The 24,050-nt window shown below is 39.1% G+C and overlaps 1 protein-coding gene across 2 annotated transcripts in view; it reads right to left on the reverse strand.

The window, feature by feature from the left end:
• The window catches only part of NMNAT2 (nicotinamide nucleotide adenylyltransferase 2), a 121,778-nt gene that overhangs the window by 44,950 nt on the left and 52,778 nt on the right, over positions 1 to 24,050 (reverse strand). For both annotated transcript variants that reach the window (XM_070746297.1, XM_070746296.1), the window contains exon 2: positions 1,598 to 1,686. In XM_070746297.1, the coding sequence (XP_070602398.1) occupies positions 1,598 to 1,686 (89 nt within the window). The remainder of the gene's footprint in view (positions 1 to 1,597; positions 1,687 to 24,050) is intronic.

Below are 24,050 nucleotides of genomic sequence, written 5' to 3' on the forward strand. Positions count from 1 at the left end.
ACTCTTCAAAGCAATCCCCCAAAGTCCCAATCTTCCCATGTCATCATCTTTGAAGATTTTGCTGCACCAAATAATTTTTGAAGAACAGTCCCTAAAACTTAAAAGCTTCCAATTTTTACATAGAAACATAGAAGTCTGACGGCAGAATAAGACTTCATGATCCATCTAGTTTGCCCTTATACTATTTTTTTGTATTTTATCTTAGGATGGATCTATGTTTATCCCAGGCATGTTTAAATTCAGTTACTGAGGATTTATCCACCACGTCTGTTGGAAGTTTGTTCCAAGGATCTACTACTCTTTCAGTAAAATAATATTTTTTCATGCTGCTTTTGATCTTTCCCCCAACTAACTTCAGATTGTGTCCCCTTGTTCTTGTGTTCACATTCCTATTAATAACACTTCCCTCCTGAACCTTATTTAACCCTTTAACATATTTAAATGTTTCGATCATGTCCCCCCTTTTCCTTCTGTCCTCCAGAGTCCAGACTATACAGATTGAGTTCATTAAGTCTTTCCTGATACGTTTTATGCTTAAGACCTTCCACCATTCTTGTAGCCCGTCTTTGGACCCGTTCAATTTTGTCAATATCTTTTTGTAGGTGAAGTCTTTTACTCTTTTATTATATATTTTCTCCCTTCCTATATGTTTCTAGATTGTCAGTGTTACTTATAAATTATAATAGTCTAAAATCAACTAATCAACTCTCAGAAAAAGTTGGGCACTTGCATTTTTAATAAATGTGTAGGGAGGGAATTTCAGTTGGCAAAGCTTGTTATCTAAAAGCACAAAAAATAAAGGATGTGATCAGCGTGTTCTTTACAACAATACAGAATTACAAAACAAAAATGGAAGTGAAACACCTTTTTTTTTGCTCAGCTATGTGTGATCTTTTTAAATGGAGATGGTAACAGAAAAAAAATCTTCTGTCTGTGAAGGATTACTCCACTCTGTTGCATTACATACTATGGGCCTATTTGATGAAAACAGTAAAGTATGAACTCTTGCCCCTTTTCCCAAAGGCTACTACAGCTAGTTGACAGAAATCCTGTAGGAATTAAGTGATAATTTTAGAAAATGAACTATCCCATGATGACATTGGCATACAGCATTGTGTTTCAGATGATAATTTAAAAATCAGAAGAAATGACAAATTAATGAAGAAAAAAATCGTTTGACCCATTAAAGCTTGCCATGTTCATGCTACAGATTGCTTATGTGTTGGTTGGATTGTTGAGTTGTGGGTTTTAACTGGGGTTATTGTTTTAATTTAATATTTGACTTCTTTTTATTGTAAATCGTATTTTTATATTGTTGTAAGCCATCCTGAGTCCTTTAGGATTGGGTGGCATAGAAGTCGAATAAATAACCGAGTGTGACATCTGTTGTATAAACTCTTAATTAAAATGTTTACCGTTTTCAGGTATGATATGCATTAGTTGGAGAAGTTGTGATTGTTGTTATTGTTGTTGTTATGGTTATTATTATTACTAAAGAGTTTATACAACAGATGTCACACTCGGTTATCTTAGGGTGCCTGGTAGTCATTCCCCACAGTCTTTGTGAACAAGGAAGAAAAGCAAAAAGAATACCTACCTGTTTTCCATATGAGTCATGTACGGGTGAAACTATTCCACCAATGACGATGAATCTTCCTGTCTTATGTAGATAATCTCGGGCTCTTTCTAGTGAAAGACAGACAGAAAGGAAGAGAGGCATGAATTAGTACTTAGATCACTGATTAAGAAGCCAACAAAATGAATAGAAATGTGTTTCTGCTCAGGACAGGCAGTCCTTCCAAAATGGTTCTCAGTTTCTATAAGAGAGCCATAGATTCTGATGTGCATGTAAATTTACAGGATTCATTACTGTGGTTCATTTAGTCATGAATCATATATTTAGCTTCTCATTTTAACAATTCAGGTTATTGATTATTAACAACCTTCATATTCACTTGGTTCCTCAGAGTAGATTATCCATATGATAATTTAGTTAAATGGAATTTCTTTCCTCTGAAAATCTTTACTTGGGCATAATATAAGATGTTTTAAAGCATTGGGTACAAACTTGACAGCATCTCCAAAAGTTGTTGCCAGATTAGAATACTTAAAGTAATAGAGAAATTATTAAATATATGCTTTCCTGCAGTGTGCTCCTGAGGAACAGCTTTACGGGGGGCAGGGATGGAGAAACGTGCCTTTTTTTCTTTGTTTGAGACATTTTTGTTTTTAGATTATAATATAATGACAATGACCAGTGGGCAATCTTATTATTATTATTTTTTTTCTCAAGAATCTTTGGTGGCGAGAATTTACTGTCTGGCCATCAATCTCCACTGCAACGTTGTTTCTGCTCCTTGATGACATCTATTTCACCATGACATTTTTATGATTTGCTTGCAAGCTGGATACTGGGAGGGATTTCAATCAAGATTCCAAGTTTAATGCAGCCTATATGGGCATAAGGCTTGCATATTATAGGATTAATTTGTCAGATACAGCTAATTTATGGTTAAAGATTTTCTGAGCAATAGGATAAAAATTCCACTTGATGGATTCTTATTCTTTCTGGATTACAAAGATTTTAAAACCTTTTGACAAAAAGCTTAAAAAGGAATCAATTGAGGAAAAGTTTAAATTGGATAAAGGAAATAGTTATTTTGAAAGATTATTTTTTTATGAAAGCGCTTTTGAATAAATTGGAATTAAAATAAACAAGGAAATTGGACTTTTATGGACATATTTCTGTTTACTATTAAAGAAGGCCGACAATTGATGTACTCTACAAAACAAAAGATAAAAATCATATAAACCAGACTCTAATCTGACTGTAACTATAGAGATGTTGACTATGATGCTGTCTGTAACTATGAAGTGCAATGAGATCGATATGTTAAGGACACAGGAAAACAAAGTAGAAAAAATAGGGATGGAGAAACCTGCTTTTTTTTCTTAGTTTGAGACATTTTTGCTTTTAGATTATAATATAATGACAATGACCATAAGGGCAGCAAAAATGGAGGGAATGAGAAAATCATTAGACTATTTGCTGAGAGATAGCAGCAGAGATATCAGTTATGTTTTGTCCAGAAAGTGAAGGATTTAAAAAAAATAAATAAAAAAAAAATTAGAGACTATTCAAATAAGGGTATCAGATGAGAGAGATAGCACACTGCTGCCCGCCCTAATGTAACTCTCCGAGATTGGTTCTCCCTCCCTCCCTCCCTCCCTCTCTATCTCTCATACAGGAGCCTGGAAAAGCACCAGGCCCAGACAAGATAACTCCTTCTTGCTTAAAAGTCTGTGCTGACCAATTGGCCCCCATCTTCACCCAAATCTTCAACAAATCACTAGAGTTGTGCTATGTTCCTTCCTGCTTCAAACGCTCTACTATCATCCCAGTGCCAAATAAGCCCTCCATCAAGGAACTGAATGACTACAGACCAGTTGCTCTAACATCTGTAGTTATGAAAATCTTTGAAAGGCTAGTGATGTGCCACTTGAAAATCATCATGGATCCACTGTTAGACCCCCTGCAATTTGTATACCGAGCAAAAAGATTGACAGATGATGCTGTTAATATGGCTCTATGCTACATCCTTCAACATCTTGAATCTTCAATGACCTACGCTAGGGTCCTCTTTGTAGATTTCAGTTCAGCATTCAATACCATCATACCGTAAATTCTCTTAACCAAACTAAATCAGTTAGCAGTACCTGAACACACTTGTAAGTGGATCACAAGCTTCCTAACAGACAGGAAGCAGCAGGTGACGCTAGGAAAAAATCACATCAGATACATGTACAATTAGCACCCCACCCCCAAAGGCTGTGTACTCTCACCACTTCTCTTCTCTCTATACACTAATGACTGCACCTCAAATGATCCATCTGTTAAACTACTGAAGTTTGCAGATGATACAATAGTGATCAGGCTTATTCGAGACAATGATGAATCCGCATACAGATGGGAGGTTGAACAACTATCCTTGTGGTGTGACCAGAACAATCTAGAATTAAACACACTCAAAACCGTAGAAATGGTGGTAGACTTTAGGCGAAACCCTTCCACCCTTCCACCTCTCGCAACACTAGACAACACAGTATCAACAGTAGAGACCTTCAAATTTCTAGGTTCTATCATTTCTCAAGATCTAAAATGGTCACCTAACATCAAAAACATCATCAAAAAAGCACAACAAAGAATGTTCTTTCTGTGCCAGCTCAGGAAGCTCAAACTGCCCAAGGAGCTGCTGATACAGTTCTACAGAGGAATAACTGAGTTTGTCATCTGTACCTCTATAACTGTCTGGTTTGGTGCTGCAACCCAACAGGACTGACACAGACTTCAGAGGATAATCAGAACTGCAGAAAAAACAATTGCTGCCAACCTGCCTTCCAGTATACCACACGAGTTAAAAAAAGAGTAGAGAAAATATTTACTGATCCCTCACATCCTAGACACAAACTGTTTCAACTTCTACCCTCAAAACGTCTCTACAGAACACTGCACACCAAGACAACTAGACACAAGAACAGTTTTTTCCCAAACGTCATCACTCTACTAAACAAATAATTCCCTCAACACTGTCAGACTTTTTACTAAATATGCACTTCTGTTTCTACTAGTTTTTCTCATCATTCCTATCATCCTTTTCCTCCCACTTAGGATTGTATGACTGTAATTTGTTGCTTCTATCCTAAGATTTTTATTAATATTGATTGTTTCTTCATTGCTTATTTGACCCCTATGACAATCATCAAGTGTTGTACCGCATGATTCTTGACAAATGTATCTTTTTCTTTTATGTATGCTGAGAGCATATGCACCAACACAAATTCCTTGTGTGTCTAATCACACTTGGCCAATAAAATTCTATTCTATTCTATTCTATTCTCTCTATTTCTCTCTCTCTCACACACACATACCAAGAGTGAGAGGGGGGAGGGTTTTTTAATGTTTTATTTTCCCTATTGGGAGGAAGGGGGTACCAAAAGTGCGCATCTTCTTGCATAACTAGGGGGACATTCTCCACCCCACAAAAACAATGGCTCAAAAGTGGCTCCTCTGCCATCCCTCCCCCATTCCCCCACTGCCTTCCTCAAACACTTCCCCCCATTGCAAATGTGGCATGTTGTTTGATTTGATTTGATTTGATTTGATTTGATTTGATTTGATTGCCGCCCCTCTCCACAGACTCGGGGAGGCTAGGGTGTTTGGGTGGGAAATGTCTGGAATCGCCCATACACCTTCCGGTGTCAGGCTGGCTAATGGGATGAGAGGAGAGGCAGAGAAGCAGAAGGGAAACCCTCTGAAAGAAGGGGGCTGAAGGAAAGTTCATGTGCTATGGCATGCTGTGGATGCTCTCGCTCAGCCCTTTGCGTGGCTTCCCTCCTCCCGCTGCTTTCAATCTCCCTCCCCAGTCTAGCTTAATACAGGCAGAGCCATGTTTGTTTGTTTAATTTATAGGCCACCCAACTCCTGCCGGACTCTGGGCTGCTCACAACATCTAAAAACAATATAAAAGACAGTTTAAAACCCAACAAAAAACCATTTGTATCTTTGTGTGGCCAAATCTAGATGGTACCCAGTGATGGGCTCCTACGGGAACAGTCAGGAACGTAGTTAAGGTAGCAAAATTTGGAGCTCCACCCCAGAGCACCCAATTTGCACTGAAAGATGTTGAAACAAAATGCATAAGCCACGCCCACAGTGTGGTAGTAAAAATTTTGGTAGCCCATCACTGATGGTACTACATTGATCAACAGCCCCAGGCCTGCCGTCAGAGCCAGGTCTTCACGGCTTTCTGAAAGGCCCTTTGCCCTTTGCAAGCCTGCTATCAATGAAGCTCTGGTAAGGGCTGCCTTTTGGCCTATATTTGTCTGGCTGTTGGGAGGAAAATAGCTTCTTCCCCAGGGCCCCGTCCATTTTTCAACAATGAACATTTGTGTTGTAGCCAGACTGCGTATGGCTACAACACAGCATGCTGAGAGCGCCAGGATGGGGTGCTGTGTGCCTAGACTAGATGCTTTCTCTTGAGCCTCCTTCTGGGAGCCAGGCCTGAAAGATGGCCGAACTTTGAAGGTGAAGAGTGGCCTGAGGCAGCTGGATGACATGTGGAGATCTGCAAAGGAAGTCTCACCAGGCAGAAATCAGCTAGGCCATGTGGTCAAGGCAAGCAAGGAAACCAAAGAGCAGCAGCAGCTATGCCATGGGCATGACTCTAGACTCTAGGCATCAGCCAAGATGGGCAAGGAGAGATAAGGAGTGGTTGGGAAGGGAGAGGTCAGTCAGCGGTGCAACTTGTCAATTCTCCAAACTGCACAAAAATTTTAACAACCAATTCACCTGAACTGGTTTGACCCAACTGAATCCCACCTCTGTTTGCATGGGATAACGATTTTGATATAGGAATTTATAGCCCAAAAGTATTTTTTTATAAAGGACTTATGGAGAGATTAATATTTTATTTATTTATTTATTATTTATTTATTTATTTTGTCTAATACACAATGAGGGTTTTAGTGGGTATATATCTATATACACATAGTAAAATACATGATGAAGGTTATAGAGGAGATACTCATAGTAAAATATATCTAAGAAATAATAGAAAAGAAGGTATAGTATTAGAACATATCAATGAAAGAATAGAAGAAGAGATATAGGAATAGAAGAAAGGTATAGGAGATATAGGAGAGCAATAGGACAGGGGACGGAAGGCACTCTAGTGCACTTGTACTCGCCCCTTACTGACCTCTTCGGAATCTGCATAGGTCAACCATGGATAATCTAAGGGTAAAGTGTTGGGGGTTTGGGGATGACACTATGGAGTCCAGTAATGAGTTCCACGCTTCGACAACTCAGTTACTGAAGTCATATTTTTTACAGTCAAGTTTGGAGCGGTTAATATTAAGTTTAAATCTGTTGTGTGCTCTTGTGTTGTTGTGGTTCTAACAAAAATGTATGCTTCATGAAAGATTGCAATGGAATGATATCTCCACAACTGAGTAAAATCTCTTTTGGGGAAATATCAAAACCACTCAAGGCCAATTAGCAAATGTCATACTCCTGTGAGTTTGGTTTACAAATAGAAATCTGGTTCTTTTAGATGGAGAGTAAATGAAATATTATTCCAAAAAGCAGCAATAGTGGAGAATTTAAAAAAGAAATTAAAATAACGTTTTGAAAATAATTTGGTAAAGGAACTGATTTAAAAATGGTTTGGGATGCAAAGTTTTTGTTAACAGTTATTTTATATATAACAGTCTTAAAAAGAAGAGGAAATTAAAAAAAACTATTTTGAATGAAATAAAGAAAAAAGAAGAAAAAATAAAGTAATTTCTAGAGAAAATACGTATTTTTCAACAAATTAAGCATTAACAAAATGAATATCTACCTTAATAGTAAGAGAAATGTAAATAAAAATGAATTATGTAAAGCAAAAAATGTATTTTCAAATAAGCCAGCATACAAATTATGAAAAGAAAGAAAAAGAAAGAATATGATATTGAAATTACAATAGAGAGATACTCTATTAATGGACCATGAAGCCATAAATGAAGCCTTTCTCTTTGGAGAAAGTAGATGAATAATCTAAAGAAACAAAATTTACTGAAGGTTGCAGAGGAACTGAGACAGATTACAAATGCACCTATAGCAATAAGGGAAGTTTTTGGAGCTATAAAAAAGATAAAATTAGGAAAAGTGCCTGGGCCAGGCTCTTATAAATGTCTGGAAGATAAACATTTACAACATTTACAAAACAAACACAATAAACTCTGTCCTACAGGGGAGAAGAGAGAGAATTGGGAAGAGGCCAAAACAACATTAATATTTCAAGAGGGATACGATTTGACTTCAAAAAGAAATTGTAGGGCAATATCACTACTGAATAATGTCTATAAGTTGTTTATAATGATTCTAGCTAAAAGACTGAAAATAATTTTTCAGGAATTTATTCATGACGATCAATGTGAGTTTTTACCTAAAAGACAAGCTAAAGAACAGTGTTAGTAATAGTTAGACATTTTGTAACATTTGGAGTATCATAATAAAAAACCCACCAAGCTGCATTGATCTTTGCAGATGCAAATAAGGCCTTTGACAATCTGAGCCAGGGTTTCTTGTTCAATGTTTCGGGAAATACGAATTTTGAAGAGAACTTTATAAAATGGGTAAAGTAGATTTACATTTCACAGAAAGCACAAAGAATTGTTATTGGAGATCTAACAATACCCCATGAAATATAAAAATATCAATAGAGGGAGCCCATAGTCTTCTCTCTTATATATTTTGGTTCTTGAAATTACAAATAGCATATAAGACAGGATGAGAAGATTGTGAGGGGAAAGGTTTTTTTAAAAATAAAAATAAAACACCTTTCCCCTCACAATCTTCTCAGCCTGTCTTATATGCTATTTGCTATTTTTTTTTAAAAAAAAAAACCTTGTAAGTTATTTGAGTTGGCAGAGAACTTGCTGTTGGTTTTGAAAGATCCTTTAGAGGGAATTGAAATATTAATGAACAAATTAAACGAATTTTGTGCTTTGGAAGTTTCAAGATCAATAAACCAAAGGCAAAGATGTTAACAAAATAGAAGATCAAACAGAATTTATGAATAAAATAGGTTTTAAGATTGACAAGTGTGAACTGTATGTTATTTCAAAATAACTGGTAAAATATAGAATGAAGTTTAAAAAAAGATATGTTAAGATGAGATAAACTATGGATGTCATTGCTAGGAAGAATTTCTGTGATAAAAAGGAATGTGTTGCCTATAATGATATTCTGTTTCAGAAAACACATGTTTTGAAAATGGATGCATCATTTAATAGTGGTAGAACGATATACAGTGATACCTTGTCTTACAAACTTAATTGGTTCCGGGACAAGGTTCTTAAGGTGAAAAGTTTGTAAGACGAAACAATGTTTCCCATAGGAATCAATGGAAAAGCGATTAATGCGTGCAAGCCCAAAATTCACCCCTTTTGCCAGCCGAAGCACCTGTTTTTGCGCTGTTGGGATTCCCCTGAGGCTCCCCTCCATGGGAAATCCCACCTCCGGACTTCTGTGTTTTTGCGATGCTGCAGGGGAATCCCAGCACTGCAAAAACGAGCACTTCGCTAGCAACTGAAGTCCGGAGGTGGGGTTTCTCAGTGAAGGGAGCATCAGTGAAATTGCAGCATCGCAAAAACACCGAGGTCCTCAAAACTCCACCTCTGTGTTTTTGCGATGCTGCGATTTCACTGAGGCTCCTCTCACTGGGAAACCCCATCTGCGGACTTCCGTTGCCAGCGAAGCGCCCGTTTTTGCGCTTCTGGGATTCCCCTGCAGCATCTCAAAAACATGGAAGTCCGGAGGTGGGGTTTCCCATGGAGGGGAGCCTCAGGGGAATCCCAGCAGCACAAAAACGGGTGCTTTGCTGGCAATGGAAGTCTGGAGGCGGGGCATCCCAGCGGGGGCAGTGGGTTTGTAAGGTGAAAATAGTTTGTAAGAAGAGGCAAAAAAATCTTAAACCCCGGGTTTGTATCTCGAAAAGTTTGTATGACGAGGCGTTTGTAAGACGAGGTATCACTGTATCTAAATTTGTGTGTCAATGGGAAAAAATGTCGAGTTCAATGTAAGATATTACAAGATGGAAAGGAATGAGGAGGATTGGGTTTACCAGATTTCAATTGTATTTTGTAGCTGGCTGTTTGGTTTGGATAAAAGAGTGGATGTTACTAAGAAATAGGAAGCTTTGAAGTTATGGTCCAATCAAATTAGTTAATGTAGATTTTAAAAATTATTAGATGCACCATGTTGAGAATAGACACAAACCCAAAGATGTTTTGGGGCCCCTAAACACCTTTCCGACTCTCAGTAGAACAAGGATTTTATAGACAGGAAATAATAGACAAACATAAATGGCTACCTTACTGTAAGATACTAAGAAAGGAAGGGAAGTATAAAATAAGGGATATATAAGGAAGTATAGGGAAGCATAAAATAAAATCAAGGCAAGAACTGGTAGGAGAGATACAGTGGTACCTCATGATACGAACCCCTCGTCTTACAAACAACCCGAGATACGAACCCGGAGTTCAGAAAATTTTTGCCTCTTCTTACAAACTTTTTTCTTCTTACGAACCTGCCCCCGCCGCCGCTGAGAAGCCCCGCCGCCCGGCTGTCACTTTTTGAAACAGCCGGGGGGCTTCCCAGCGTCCTCCTGAACCTGAACGCCAAACCCGAACTTCCAGGTTCAGTGTTCGGGAGGCTGCCGAGAAGCCCCCCCGGCTATTTTTAAATGTGACAGCCAGGCGGCGGGGCTTCCCAGCAGCCTCCCGAAACTGAACTTTTGCCGAACTTCTGGGTTTGGCGTTCGGGAGGCCGCCGGGAAGCCCCGCCGCCCAGCTGTCACCTTTTAAAACAGCCGGGGGGCTTCTCGGCAGCCTCCCGAACACCGAACCCGGAAGTTCGGGTTTGGCGTTCGGGTTCAGGAGGACGCTGGGAAGCACCCCCGGCTGTTTCAAAAGGTGACAGCCGGGCGGCGGCGTTTTTTTGTGGGTTTTTTTTCATTGCACGGATTAATAGATTTTATATTGTTTCCTATGGGAAACAATGTTTCGGCTTACGAACTTTTTGTCTTACGAACCTCCCCCTGGAACCAATTAGGTTCGTAAGACGAGGTATTACTGTATATAGATTTCAATGGTTCTCTTATTTAAAATTATGAGAAAGATAGACTAATATATAATCACCGTAGACAAAGGAATTTATAATTTTAAACACCATAAGACTGACTTTGAAACTAAAATGTATAAAAATTTATTGAAATTTGAAATGGAAGAATAACTGAAAGAATATAATAAGATGGGCTAAAAATTGGTTATAATAAACAGATGAAACACTGCAAAACTATGAGTTGAAAGGGTTGAAATTTACACTATGTTATAATCTTAAAGCTTATAAAATGATGTTCCATTGGTACATGTCATGAGAAAAAATGGTCAACAATGGCATTAATAAAAATTTTATGTAAAAAGCAAAACTGATTTAATATGTGGACAACAAAAATTAATTACATTTTGTTATATTTTCATTGTTATAAAATTTAAATGTAAATTGAATTGAATAAGATTGATTTGTTGGGTTCCAACATGTTTATTTGTCTAGAACTACCTTTGTTAGAGGTGGTTGACTAGCCCAGTCAATATGTGGACTTTATGTACCATTTTTATTTCTTTGGTATATTTTTGTGGCAGAATGCTCAAAATTCTATATATCATTCAAAAAATATTCCAAAATTTGTATAAATACATTATGAGAGCACAGATTTTATTATGGATTCCTGACTTGATAGGGTACTCTCTAAATAATGTATAATCAGACTATCTTAATGTCAGAAAAAGACCTGACAATTAAATACATGAAGGTCAATATTTTGTGCCAAAACATGTATCCCACTGAACCACCTTTGCCGTTTTATGAGCCTCAGCTTAGCTCAAGTTTCTTTCTTTTTAATGTTTTTATGAATAATTTAATGTACATCTACATATGTGACCATTGGACCTCTGACCCTAATTTCAGAGAGTAAACATAGCAAAATACAGCAGCTTTAATATAGATTCCTGGAGAACCTAAGCTATTTTGGAGCTGAAAGAAGAAGCAAAGGAATTTGGGGATAACTTCTTCATGTTACATATTCCTGCTTACAGTGGGAGCTGGAATGCAATCAATTCTTTCAGCTGAAAAAGTAGAACTTCTCTGCTTCTCATCTTTTCAAGCATTGCAATTGATAAATCGGTTGAAGAAGCAAGAAGTCACCTAGATCTTATCAGCAAAGACAGTGCTGTTGTCTTCTGCAGTTTTTTCTTTCTGCCAGGACTCTATTCAATTATGGATAGTTGTCCAATGCAAAAGACCCCAGAGTCTGTCAAGACAGTGCTTCCTTCAACAAATATAATATTTTAAATGTGTGCTAGGCATAAATTAAATGGTTACTGAATGATTTCTTGTTCTAGTTCCTACAGCTGGCATTGCCATGCTGTGAGCATGTGGCATTGACTTTTCTATTAGCTCAATTACAGCACTGCCTAAGCATACTATTATATTTGTAAAAGGGAAGGAAAACTACTCATCGCTCCACAAAAAGACTACTCTAATTCTACTAACACAGTACGCCTAGCCGGCTTGTAAATGTAGGCTTGCCACATTGGCTAGCATGCTGGATTTTAGAACATTTGATCAGCAGAAAACAGCAACATATCATTCTTTAATTAACTGCGTAGTGATTTGTTTTCATTAAAATACAGTAAATGTGTGATATAATGAAGCTCAATTTAAGATTAAGACAAAATGTGTTTTATATTTTATGCATGCATAAAACTTCCTTTCACTAATTAGTAAACACCTGGTTTAACAGACACCTCTTTCCCCAATTCTTTTATTAAATTGAGGATTTAATGGTAATTATTTTAAAAACAATTACCAAACAAAGCAAATACTGTACAATGATGCAACCTTTCCAGAGACTCATCTAGGTTCTTGTGAAATGAGGAAATAGGTCATGTCTATCTTTTTCCCATACATTTCCCAAGTTATGCCATTTTTCTAAGTATCTCATGATATTCTGGTGCAGTGATGGCGAACCTATGGCACGGGTGCCACAGATGGCACGCGGAGCCATATCTGCTGGTACGCTAGCTCAGTTCCATAACTGAGCATAACTGCCAGCTGATTTTCGGCTTGCCCGGAGGTTCTGGGAGGGCATTTTTGGTTTCCAGAGTGTCTCCAAAGGAATTGGGGAGGGCATGTTTGCCTCTGAAGCCTGAAGAGGGCAAAAAACGGGCCTACCGGGCCCACCAGGGTTTGGGAAATGGGCTGTTTCAGACCTCCACAGGGCCTCCGGTGGTGGGGGAAGAGAGGCCATTTTGGCTGTCTTCAGGCGTTGAATTATGGGTGTGGGCACTCACACATGCACAATGGTGCACGCACACGCAATTTCGGCACCCGAGGAAAAAATGGTTCACCATCACAGTTCTAGTCTAAACTCCTGACTGGTAACTTTTCCTATTTCAAACAGATGTTCAAAGGTCTGTGTCTCATATATAAGTTGTGAAATGGAAGTCCCAAATATATCACAAAATGAACTTATTATATGGTTATTTATCAGTGCTTCCCATTTATATTACTTTATTTCAAAGGCTCCTTCACATTGACAATGTGGTTCCTGCTGCTTTAAATGAGCAACTGCAATTATTATTATTATTATTATTATTATTATTATTATTATTATTATTATTATTAATTAGATTTGTATGCCACCCCTCTCCGTAGACTCCATTTAGAAGGCTCAGGTCACATTTTTCAAAGTGCGATACAGTTCTTAACCTCTGTTCTCATTTATCGCTAACACAGTCTTTTCAATATTATTTTTAGTTAACTCCTTAATGTCTGAAAACCAGTGGAATAAAACAAAACTACTTTTGGAATGCTCATTTTCCCAACAGTTGCTCATTTTTTACCAACTGTAGGACTACAAGGGGTTGATAGAGAAATAACCAAAACTTCCAAGGAAGCCACACTGTAGATGCTACCCATTCAAAGAAAAAACTCATTGTGACTTATTTTATGTAAAAATGGCAAAACATCTACATGAATCGCATTCTGCTACAATTCCAGCCCATGATCCATAGGTGTTGAAAATGATATAGATTACTTAAATCTGAACTATATAAAATGATCAGGCTCACCAATCATGATGGGCTCCAAAGCTTTGAATGTATAAACAAAGAGAACAGTTCCAAGAACCATATTCCACTACCTGTTCTGGCCAAAGATCCATATAATCTGAAAGCAGACTGGAAAAGAAATTGCAACTGACCAAGGGAGACTTAACTAGGGCTTGGTGCAAATAGCAACATACATTACAATTTATTCTCCATAAAAGTAACATGGCCATGACAATTGAACAATCAAAGCTGAACAAAGAAAATCTGGTGTTTTTGAACCACGTTGAGAGAAATTGGACCACAAGAAGAACAATTCACTTAATACTAGATAAAATAAAATAAGATAGACTTTAATAAGAAAATTAAAGCTTAGATGAGAGAGCTGGTTTGGTATGGTGGTTAAGACACCAGGCTAGAAACTGGAAGACTAAGATTTCTACTTCCATTTTAGGCACAAAACCAGCTGGATGTCTTTGAACTAGTCAGTCTCTCTCTGTCCTAGGAAGGAGGCAACAGCAAACCAGCTGTACATGATTAAATAGAAGATAAAAAAGGTTTAGGTATTTTGGATATATACAATCAGAGGCGGGTTCCTCCTGGTTCGGGCTGGTTCACCTGAACTGGTAGTAACCTGCTGGTGATGTCACAATGATGTCAACGAACCAGTTCGCTAGGTGCTCGTCTGTGGAGGTTGTCATCTTTTTTTAAAAATGGGGGGGGGGGGGTTGGAGGGTATTTTCCCCACTTTTTTTTTCTTCTGCACCCATGGGGAAGCCATGTTTCCGGTACCATCTTGTTTTTGGCTTTTTTAAAAAAAAATTCAACAACTGAAAAAGGCAGCAGCTACCTAATCCAAGTATGAGCTGAAGCAAATTCTAAAGATTTTCCTCTTTCTAGGTAAAGGTAAAGGTTCCCCTCACACATACGTGCTAGTTGTTCCCGACTCTAGGGGTTGGTGCTCATGTCCGTTTCAAAGCCAAAGAGCCAGCACTGTCTGAAAAAGTCTCCGTGGTCATGTGGCCAGCATGACTAAACACCAAAGGTGCACGGTGCACTTTTACCTTCCCACCAAAGGTGGCCCCTATTTCTCTACCGGCATTTTTTGCATCCTTTCGAACTGCTAGGTTGGCAGAAGCTGGGACAAGTAACAGGAGCTTACCCCGTTACTTGGCACTAGGGATTCAAACCGTTGAACTGCTGACCTTCCGATCATAAGCTCAATGTCTTAGGCACTGAGCCACTGTGTCCCTTTTTCTTTTTCTACTTGTGCTGAATTTTTTTTAAAGAGCATATTACCTCTGTTTAATGAGAACTTGTTCCTATAGTTTTGCTGCCATTATGTGGCGAAATCTTCCAGCACTATTGCAAGAATATGTTTCTGCTAAGAATAACTTTTACTACATTTTTTTTCACACTCCTCTAATAAGGAACAACCTGATTCTGCATATGAAAATGTGCAGTTTTGATTTACCATTACATCTAGTAAGTCTTCCATTACTTTGATTTGTGGCGTCCTCTTGAACTTCAGATTCATGTTCTTCTGGCATCTTTCTTAGCTTTATAAAATATATAATCCGAAGAATGTTAATATGCTGGAAACTGTGTCAGGGTCTTATATTCTGATATAATGTTCCAATAAAAAAATAATTAGAAGTCCATATAACTCTGTTCATAAGTCACTTTAACAGATTATCCAAGGATAATAGAAAAAAGAGGCAATTTTATTCACTTTTACTTTTCACTAGAAAGCCTCATGAAATGAGATTTATTTTGTCTAATACATTTCTGGAAATCCCTGATTTTCCTTTACACATTCCTTTTTCTCTTGGGCGCCCTACCTGTGTCACAGCTTGTCTCAATACATTTTCTCAATTTTTAAAATACATTTATTGTTTTACGATAGAGAGTAAAGTATGAAATATAAAACAAACAAACAAAAAGAAGCAAAACAAAAACATACCGGTACATTCACCCTAACAACAACAGCAACACTTTTTTCTCAATTTCTGATTGAAAGAATCAAATAATCCCACTCTTCAATTTCCTCAGGAATGTTAGAAAATCTTCCTCACTTTCACTGTTCAATTGCTGAATAATATTATTGTCACAAACTTTCTGATTAACATTCCATCCACTCCATGAACGCAACCTGAATTTTTCATAATTTATATGATTTGAGGCTAAGACATGCTTACAGGCTCTATAGCAGGGATGTCAAACCTGCGGCCCATAGGTCAGATGCATCATGCGCTGGTCATGTCCACCCCTGGTTAAGCGAAGGAGGAAAAAGTTGTGATACATGACGTGGTGCTGGGAGTTTGACATCCCTGCTCTATAGCATAAGAAAAACAGCTTTTCAAATAAGGATTAGTTGGGGGAAAGATCAAAAGCAACATGAGAAAATATTATTTTACTGAAAGAGTAGTAGATCCTTGGAACAAACTTCCAGCAGACGTGGTAGATAAATCCACAGTAACTGAATTTAAACATGCCTGGGATAAACATATATCCATCCTAAGATAAAATACAGAAAATAGTATAAGGGCAGACTAGATGGACCATGAGGTCTTTTTCTGCCGTCAGACTTCTATGTTTCTATGTTTCTAAGGATGAGGAATAATTAAACCTCTTTATTAAATAAATAAACCTCTCTAGTAAGCTTCCCCCCCAAGAATTATGATAGGCTGCCATCAGTCAAACTGAATCTTTTGAGCACACCTAGGTCTACCCAGCTGGCAATTTCTAAGACTCCTCCGTTCCCTCAGCTCTAAAAATAAATCTGCTTTAGATCTTCCTGCTGAAACCCCAGAAATACAGAATTTAATAACCCTTCTAATACTGATAAACAAGAAATAGCTTTATAAATACAGTGATGTGCTCGTGGGGAAGATTTTAATGATAAATTCCTCTACAAAACCAAAGAAGCTAAATTTCTAAATGGAACAAGGGCTTCTTAGGGGAGGCAACAGGTACACATAAAAAATTTCCAGATAAAATAATTTCAGTCAACCAGATCAAATTATTTCCTTGGCATAGTTTGGTATACACTCTTGGGTTTGCTGCATCTAATGGTTGGAGAATGATTTTCAGGACCTCCTGCTTGTACAAATTCAAGTATTTATTCTCAGATTTACATAAGGAAGGGCATAAATGAAAAACAACTTCTTTGGGAAGACTGAATGTTGCTTTCTAATTCAAGAATTTCATCTGTAATATATTTAGGCAACAAAACAGAAATTATCTAAGAGATAAATTCACCTGCTAAGTGCTAACTACCCTTAGTGGAATTACAAAGTTATAGTTTACTTTTTACCTGTTATGCTTTTATGTAAATGTGATTGCATGGGAGAGACACTCTTTAGAAGCAAGTTGAATCCTATCAAACCAGGAGAACCGATATAGGGTCTGTTTCTCAGGTGCTTCAGGAGATATTATGGTGCCGTATCCCAAACAGAGGTTGATTATGGTTATTATCATTTTTCTTATACATAAAAATATATCCTGTACCTTTATGCCATGTAAATCATATCACACCATACCACAACATCATCATCATTATTATTATTATTATTATTATTATTATTATTATTATTATTTAGATTTGTATGCCGCCCCTCTCTGAAGACTCGGGGCGGCTCACAACAGTACTAAAACAATATACAGTGATCCCTCGAGTAGCGTGAGGGTTACGTTCCAAGACCCCTCGCGATACTCGATTTTTCACGATATAGTGGTGCGGAAGTAAAAACACCATCTGCGCATGCGCGCCCTTTTTTCCATGGCCGCGCATGCGCAGATGGTGTTTTTACTTCCGCACCTGGGAAGACCCAGGGAAGGTTCCTTCCGCCGCCCAGCAGCTGATCTGCTCGGCAGCGCCGCAGCAGCGAGGAGCCGAAGATCGGGGTTTCCCCGCCGCCCACGCAAAGGGGAAACCCCGATCTTCGGCTCCTCGCTGCTGCCGCGCCCGCCGCTTGTCCGCCCGCCGCTTGTCCGCCGCCTGCCCGCCCACCCGCCGCTTGTCCGCCCGCCGCTTGTCCGCCGCCTGCCTGCCCGCCTGCCCGCCGCTCGGTGCACGAGAGAGGGAAAGTGAGAAATAGAGAGAGAGCAAGAGGGGGAGAGATAGAGAAAGAGAGAGAAGGAAAGAAAGAAAGAGATGAGAAAGGAAGGAAGAGAGTGAGAGAGAGGAAGAAAGAGAGAGAGAGAGAAGAGTGGAGTATTTTTGAATTAATATTTTCTGAAAAATCGCGATATAGCGTTTCGCGAAGATCGAGATCGCGAAAATCGAGGGATCACTGTAGTAGTAGACCAAATCTAATATTAAAAAACATATCAAACCCTATCATTATTTAAAAAACCAAACAGCACGTTCATACCAAACATAAAACAAAGTATTAAAAAAAGCCTGGGGGAAAGGTGTCTCAACTCCCCCATGCCTGGTGGTATAAGTGAGTCTTGAGTAGTTTACGAAAGACAGGGAGGGTGGGGGCAGTTCTAATCTCCAGGGGGAGTTGGTTCCAGAGGGCTGGGGCTGCTACAGAGAAGGCTCTTCCCCTGGGGCCCGCCAAACGACATTGTTTAGTCGACGGGACGCGGAGAAGGCCAACTCTGTGGAACATTATCGGTCGCTGGGATTCGTATGGTAGCAGGGATTCATGTGGTATACCATACCAAGCACAAACACCATATTTACTGAATATCAGTACAGCCAAAATATATTGCAGGGTGGTCCTCAAAGAAAGCTCACTAGAGAATGATGAAAACACAGAGAAATCTTCAAGTTATATTATATTGTAAGATAAACATTAACAAAACTCAACTCCCAGCATTTTAACATCAAATTACTACCATTAAGCCATGTGAAATAATATTGCTCATTGCATCATTGCACTATTGATGGATTTTGCTATAAGCCATTCTGTATTGTTGATTTGCCTTCTCCAAAGATTGTGTGTTGGCCATTTTCAAAGAATTCTAATTTTATCCAAGGTGAAATAATATTACCTGTGGTTCTTTTCTTGTGCTTTTGAATTAGTGTGCACTCCTGATTACTGCCTAGACAACTTCTTGCAGTTTTCTTGGCAAGATTTTTGAAGTGGTTTGTCCTTTCTAGGGCTGAGAGAGAGTGACTAGCCCAAGGTCACCTAGCTGGTTTTGTGCCTAACGAAGAAGTTCCATTGTCCTTTGTGCCTAAGGTAGAAGTCCTAGTCTTCCAGTTTCTAGCCTGATGCCTTAACCACTGTGCCAAACTGATGCTTTAATCACTGCATCAAACAGTGGTCAAAGCAATGGAAACTGCCATTTAATGTTTCCAAATGTAAAATAATGCACTTGGGGAAAAGGAATCCTTAATCTGAGTATTACATTGGCAGTTCTGTGTTAGCAAAAACTTCAGAAGAGGAGGATTTAGGGGTAGTGATTTCTGACAGTCTCAAAATGGGTGAACAGTGCAATCAGGCATTAGGGAAAGCAAGTAGAATGCTTGGCTGCATAGCTAGAGGTATAATAAGCAGGAAGAGGGAGATTGTGATCCCGCTATATAGAGTGCTGGCGAGACCACATTTGGAATACTGTGTTCAGTTCTGGAGACCTCACCTACAAAAAAGATATTGATAAAATTGAACGGGTCCAAAGACAGGCTACAAGAATGGTGGAAGGTCTTAAGCATAAAACGTATCAGGAAAGACTTAATGAACTCAATCTGTATAGTCTGGAGCAGTGATTTTCAACCTTTTTTGAGCCGCGGCACATTTTTTACATTTATGAAACTCTGGGGCACATTGAGCGAGGGGAGGGTGGGGGCTAAAAAAAGTTTGGACAAAAAAATTCTCTCTCTCTTCCTCCCTTTCGCTCTATGTCTCTCTCCCTCCCTCTTTCTCTCCCTTCCTTCTTTCTCTCTCCTTCCTCTCTTTTTTGCTCTCTTTCTTTCTCCCTCCCTACCTCCCTCTGTCTTTCTCTCTCTCTCCTTCCCTCCCTCTCTTTCTCTCTCTTGCTTTCTTTCTCTTGTTCACTTTCTCACTCTCTTGCTTTCTCTCTCTTTCTTGTTCTCTTTCTCTCTCTCGCTCTTTCTCTCTTTTGCTTTCTTTCTCTCTTGCTTTCTCTCTCTGAGCTTCGCGGCACACCTGACCATGTCTCACGGCACACTAGTGTGCCCCGGCACACTGGTTGAAAAACACTGGTCTGGAGGACAGAAGGAAAAGGGGGGACATGATTGAAACATTTAAATATGTTAAAGGGTTAAATAAAGTTCAGGAGGGAAGTGTTTTAAATAGGAAAGTGAACACAAAAACAAGGGGGCACAATCTGAGGTTAGTTGGGGGAAAGATCAGAATCAATGTGAGGAAATATTATTTTACTGAAAGAGTAGTAGATGCTTGGAACAAACTTCCAGCAGACGTGGTTGGTAAATCCACAGTAACTGAATTTAAACATGCCTGGGATAAACATATATCCATCCTAAGATAAAATACAGGAAATAGTATAAAGGCAGACTAGATGGACCATGAAGTCTTTTTCTGCCGTCAATCTTCTATGTTTCTAAACTGGCTCTCATCTTAAACCACTTCAATCCTACGATTATGACAGCTTTATTCCAAATCTGATTGGGTAGAGGCATTTTGGAAAGAACTCCCAATATAATTTATTCACTCCAAACAGCAGGCTATCTTTGTCCTTCTATTGGCAGTCCTCTGGGGCTGATGGTTCAATGGCCATTTGCACTGTGACAAAAGTGACCCTGAGGGCATAGATAAACACCCAAGTAGCCTCAAGAGGTCTCAGGGAGAGTGCTAACAGCCAACATCCTTCAAAACCCTCCCCTCCCCATCCTGTCATAATAGTAAAAATAATATAAAGAAACATTAGGACAGGAAACGGAAGGCATGCTGGTGCACTTATGATCCTTCCATCATCTTCCACCATCCTGCCAGAATCAATGAAGCTTGTTGGATGAGAAGCAAAATGTCTTCTTCTTCCAGTTGCCTTTTGAAAAAGCACCTTTGAGACACTTTTAACATGTTTCTTGTAATAGCAACTAGTATAATTCTTGCCTCCTAAATGAAAGTTTGCTATTTTGAAACACAGTGTTCTACTTCTTCCGTAGCTTTATTTTTTTTCCCATTCTACTTTTTTCTAGTTACCTGAAATTTAAGTGTTTACCCTCCCAAGTAGGCCATAGTGGACCCATCTAATCAGCATCCTGTTCCACAAAATGCAATTAGGAAGCCCACTTATGATAAATTAAGGCAATGTTCCATGCCTGTTGTTGTTCCTTTGCTTTTAGTGAGTAGAGCCATATAGTTTCCATAGCTGGAGGCGGTAGTTAGCCATGACGTCTAATCCATTAGCCCTTGAGAGATCTGACTGAATTTATTTAATCCTTTGGATGCCATCTACCCCAGCAACCAAACGTTTTATGGAATATCCTGGTCAGTTTCTTTGAATATGTTCCCTTGTAATTGAATGGGCCTATCCTCTAGAAGTAATAGCATAGAAACATAGAAACATAGAAGACTGACGGCAGAAAAAGACCTCATGGTCCATCTAGTCTGCTCTTATACTATTTCCTGTATTTTATCTTACAATGGATATATGTTTATCCCAGGCATGTTTAAATTCAGTTACTGTGGATTTACCAACCATGTCTGCTGGAAGTTTGTTCCAAGGATCTACTACTCTTTCAGTAAAATAATATTTTCTCATGTTGGCTTTGATCATTCCCCCAACTAACTTCAGATTGTGTCCCCTTGTTCTTGTGTTCACTTTCCTATTAAAAACACTTCCCTCCTGAACCTTATTTAACCCTTTAACATATTTAAATGTTTCGATCATGTCCCCCCTTTTCCTTCTGCCCTCCAGACTATACAGATTGAGTTCATTAAGTCTTTCCTGATACGTTTTATGCTTAAGACCTTCCACCATTCTTGTAGCCCGTCTTTGGACTCGTTCAATTTTGTCAATATCTTTTTGTAGGTGAGGTCTCCAGAACTGAACACAGTACTCCAGATGTGGTCTCACCAGCGCTCTATATAAGGGGATCACAATCTCCCTCTTCCTGCTTGTTATACCTATTATAGCAATAGCAATATAATAGCAATTGAGTATGAATACTTAATAAGAATATTAATAATGCTATTCCAAGCATAAGACTTTCTGAGTACTTTCTGAGTGTTTAGAGTTACAGCAACTATGCCAAATTTTAAACAAATTTACATCACGATGAGAGGTTATGACAGAAAGTTGGGAATACAATTGAGGAAAATGCTACTTTTTACATAAGAAAAAGAGTTGAAGCTAAAATCTTCTAAAGCTTCCGCACTCAGAGAGCTCAAACTGTCAGTTTGTCTTAATTTCATCCTGGGTGACCTTGAAGAAACTTTGCACATTTGTCTCTAACAATGCTACTTTGAGAAAGGCTGTCAACTATAGCTTTAAATGCAGCTTTCTAACTTCTTATGTCACAACCTTTGCATTAGGCTGGATGTGGGTCTGTGCACACACAAATCAACGTATGTAATATTAATAAACAAAACATAAGTAATAAAATAAACAAAAAGTAAGACTTCAGTTTAGATAGCAGGAATGCCTGTCATTGTCTCTGAATTTTTTCATTTCTTGCACAGGATAGCAGTTTTTCAAACTTTTTTTCCAGTTTGGGAGCTGGTGGAGGTGCTACAGACAGTAGTGGATTGCTACCGGTATGGTTGAGGATGATGCCCCAGTAGTGAAAGTTGAGCGGCACGCGCAGCTTCTGTTCTTCTGCGTGCATATGCGTCCCAGTTTGTTTTTGTTTCTGCCCATGCGCACAGAGCAAAATCTTGCGAGGGGACACAGATGGGGGTGAGATTTTGGTGATTTGTGTTGCTTCTGCACATGCGCAGAAGCAAAAAATTGCTGAAATCCCTCTCGACGCCTCCCCTTGTGAGAGTTTCCTTCCTGCGCACGCGCAGAAGCAAAAATATGCTGGGATGCATGCACGCATACACAGAAGTGAAGCTGCATGCACGGCGCACCAGTAGCAGCGGTAATGAGAATCTGCCCCTATCTACAGAGGATATTATAATGTCATCAGAGTGAATGGGGTTGACTTTTTTTAAATCCCTAACATTTCCTTTGGTAAAGTTAAAGGGCAAAATAGTTCAAGACAACCATTTTATTTTGCCAAGGGGAAAAGTAATAATAATAATAATAATCTATATACAGTGATACCTTGTCTTATGAACTTAATTGGTTCCAGGATGAGGTTCTTAAGGTGAAAAGTTCGTAAGAGGAAACAATGTTTCCCATAGGAATCAATGGAAAAGCGATTAATGCGTGCAAGCCCAAAATTCACCCCTTTTGCCAGCCGATGTGCCCATTTTTGCACTGCTGGGATTCCCCTGAGGCTCCCCTCCATGGGAAACCCCACCTCTGGATGTCCACGTTTTTGCGATGCTGCAAGGGAATCCCAGCATCGCAAAAACGGGTGCTTCGCTGGCAACGGAAGTCCGGAGGTGGGGTTTCCCAGCGAGGAAAGCCTCAGCGAAATCCCAGCATTGCAAAAACGGGCGCTTTGCTGGCAATGGAAGTCCGGAGGTGGGGTTTCCCAATGATGGGAGCCTTCGCCTGGCAACAGAAGTCCAGAGTTGGGGCATCCCAGCAGCAGCGGCGGGTTCATAAGGTGACCATAGTTTGGAAGAAGAGGCAAAAAAATCTTAAACCCTGTGTTCGTATCTCGAAAAGTTCATATGACGAGGGGTTTGTAAGACGAGGTATCACTGTATTTGGAGGCATTTAAGAATCACTGTGGCTTAAGTCTAAGACATTTATTTATTTATAATTTACGCATAACAAAATGTACTGGTCATTCCAGGGGTTGGTTCTACTTCCCTTCCCTACTGCTTTACATTGGATCGGAAGTTTGCTTTTTGCCCCCGTCACATTATGCAAATGACCCTCTGAATATGTGCAGAAGCCTCAGAGGTTTCTTTATAAGCCACTTTCAAGGACTGGCAACTGAAGAACCAGTTTGAGAGCATGACCAGCCTGCCATCACTGCTGGTTCAGTGAGTGGGGGCAAATGTCCGCCACTGGTACAGGAAAACTGGTTCAAACTGGCAGCAACCCACTACTGGGTCATTCCCATCCAGTGTTTGCTTTTAAAAAGAGAAAATGTGTGTATAGAGGCAAGGATGAGGCAGAATTGACTGAAGGCATGGCGGGGGGCATTGATTCATTTTTCTCCTGAAAATACCATCTGCAGATATTTTGGATTATAGACTGTGAACCAATTAAAGACACATCAAAAAAACTGAAGAAAGTAATCACTCTTCCCATTTTCTAATATCTCACTAATTCAG

The sequence above is a fragment of the Erythrolamprus reginae genome, chromosome 3 (assembly GCF_031021105.1).
Source record: "Erythrolamprus reginae isolate rEryReg1 chromosome 3, rEryReg1.hap1, whole genome shotgun sequence".
NCBI lineage: Eukaryota > Metazoa > Chordata > Lepidosauria > Squamata > Dipsadidae > Erythrolamprus > Erythrolamprus reginae.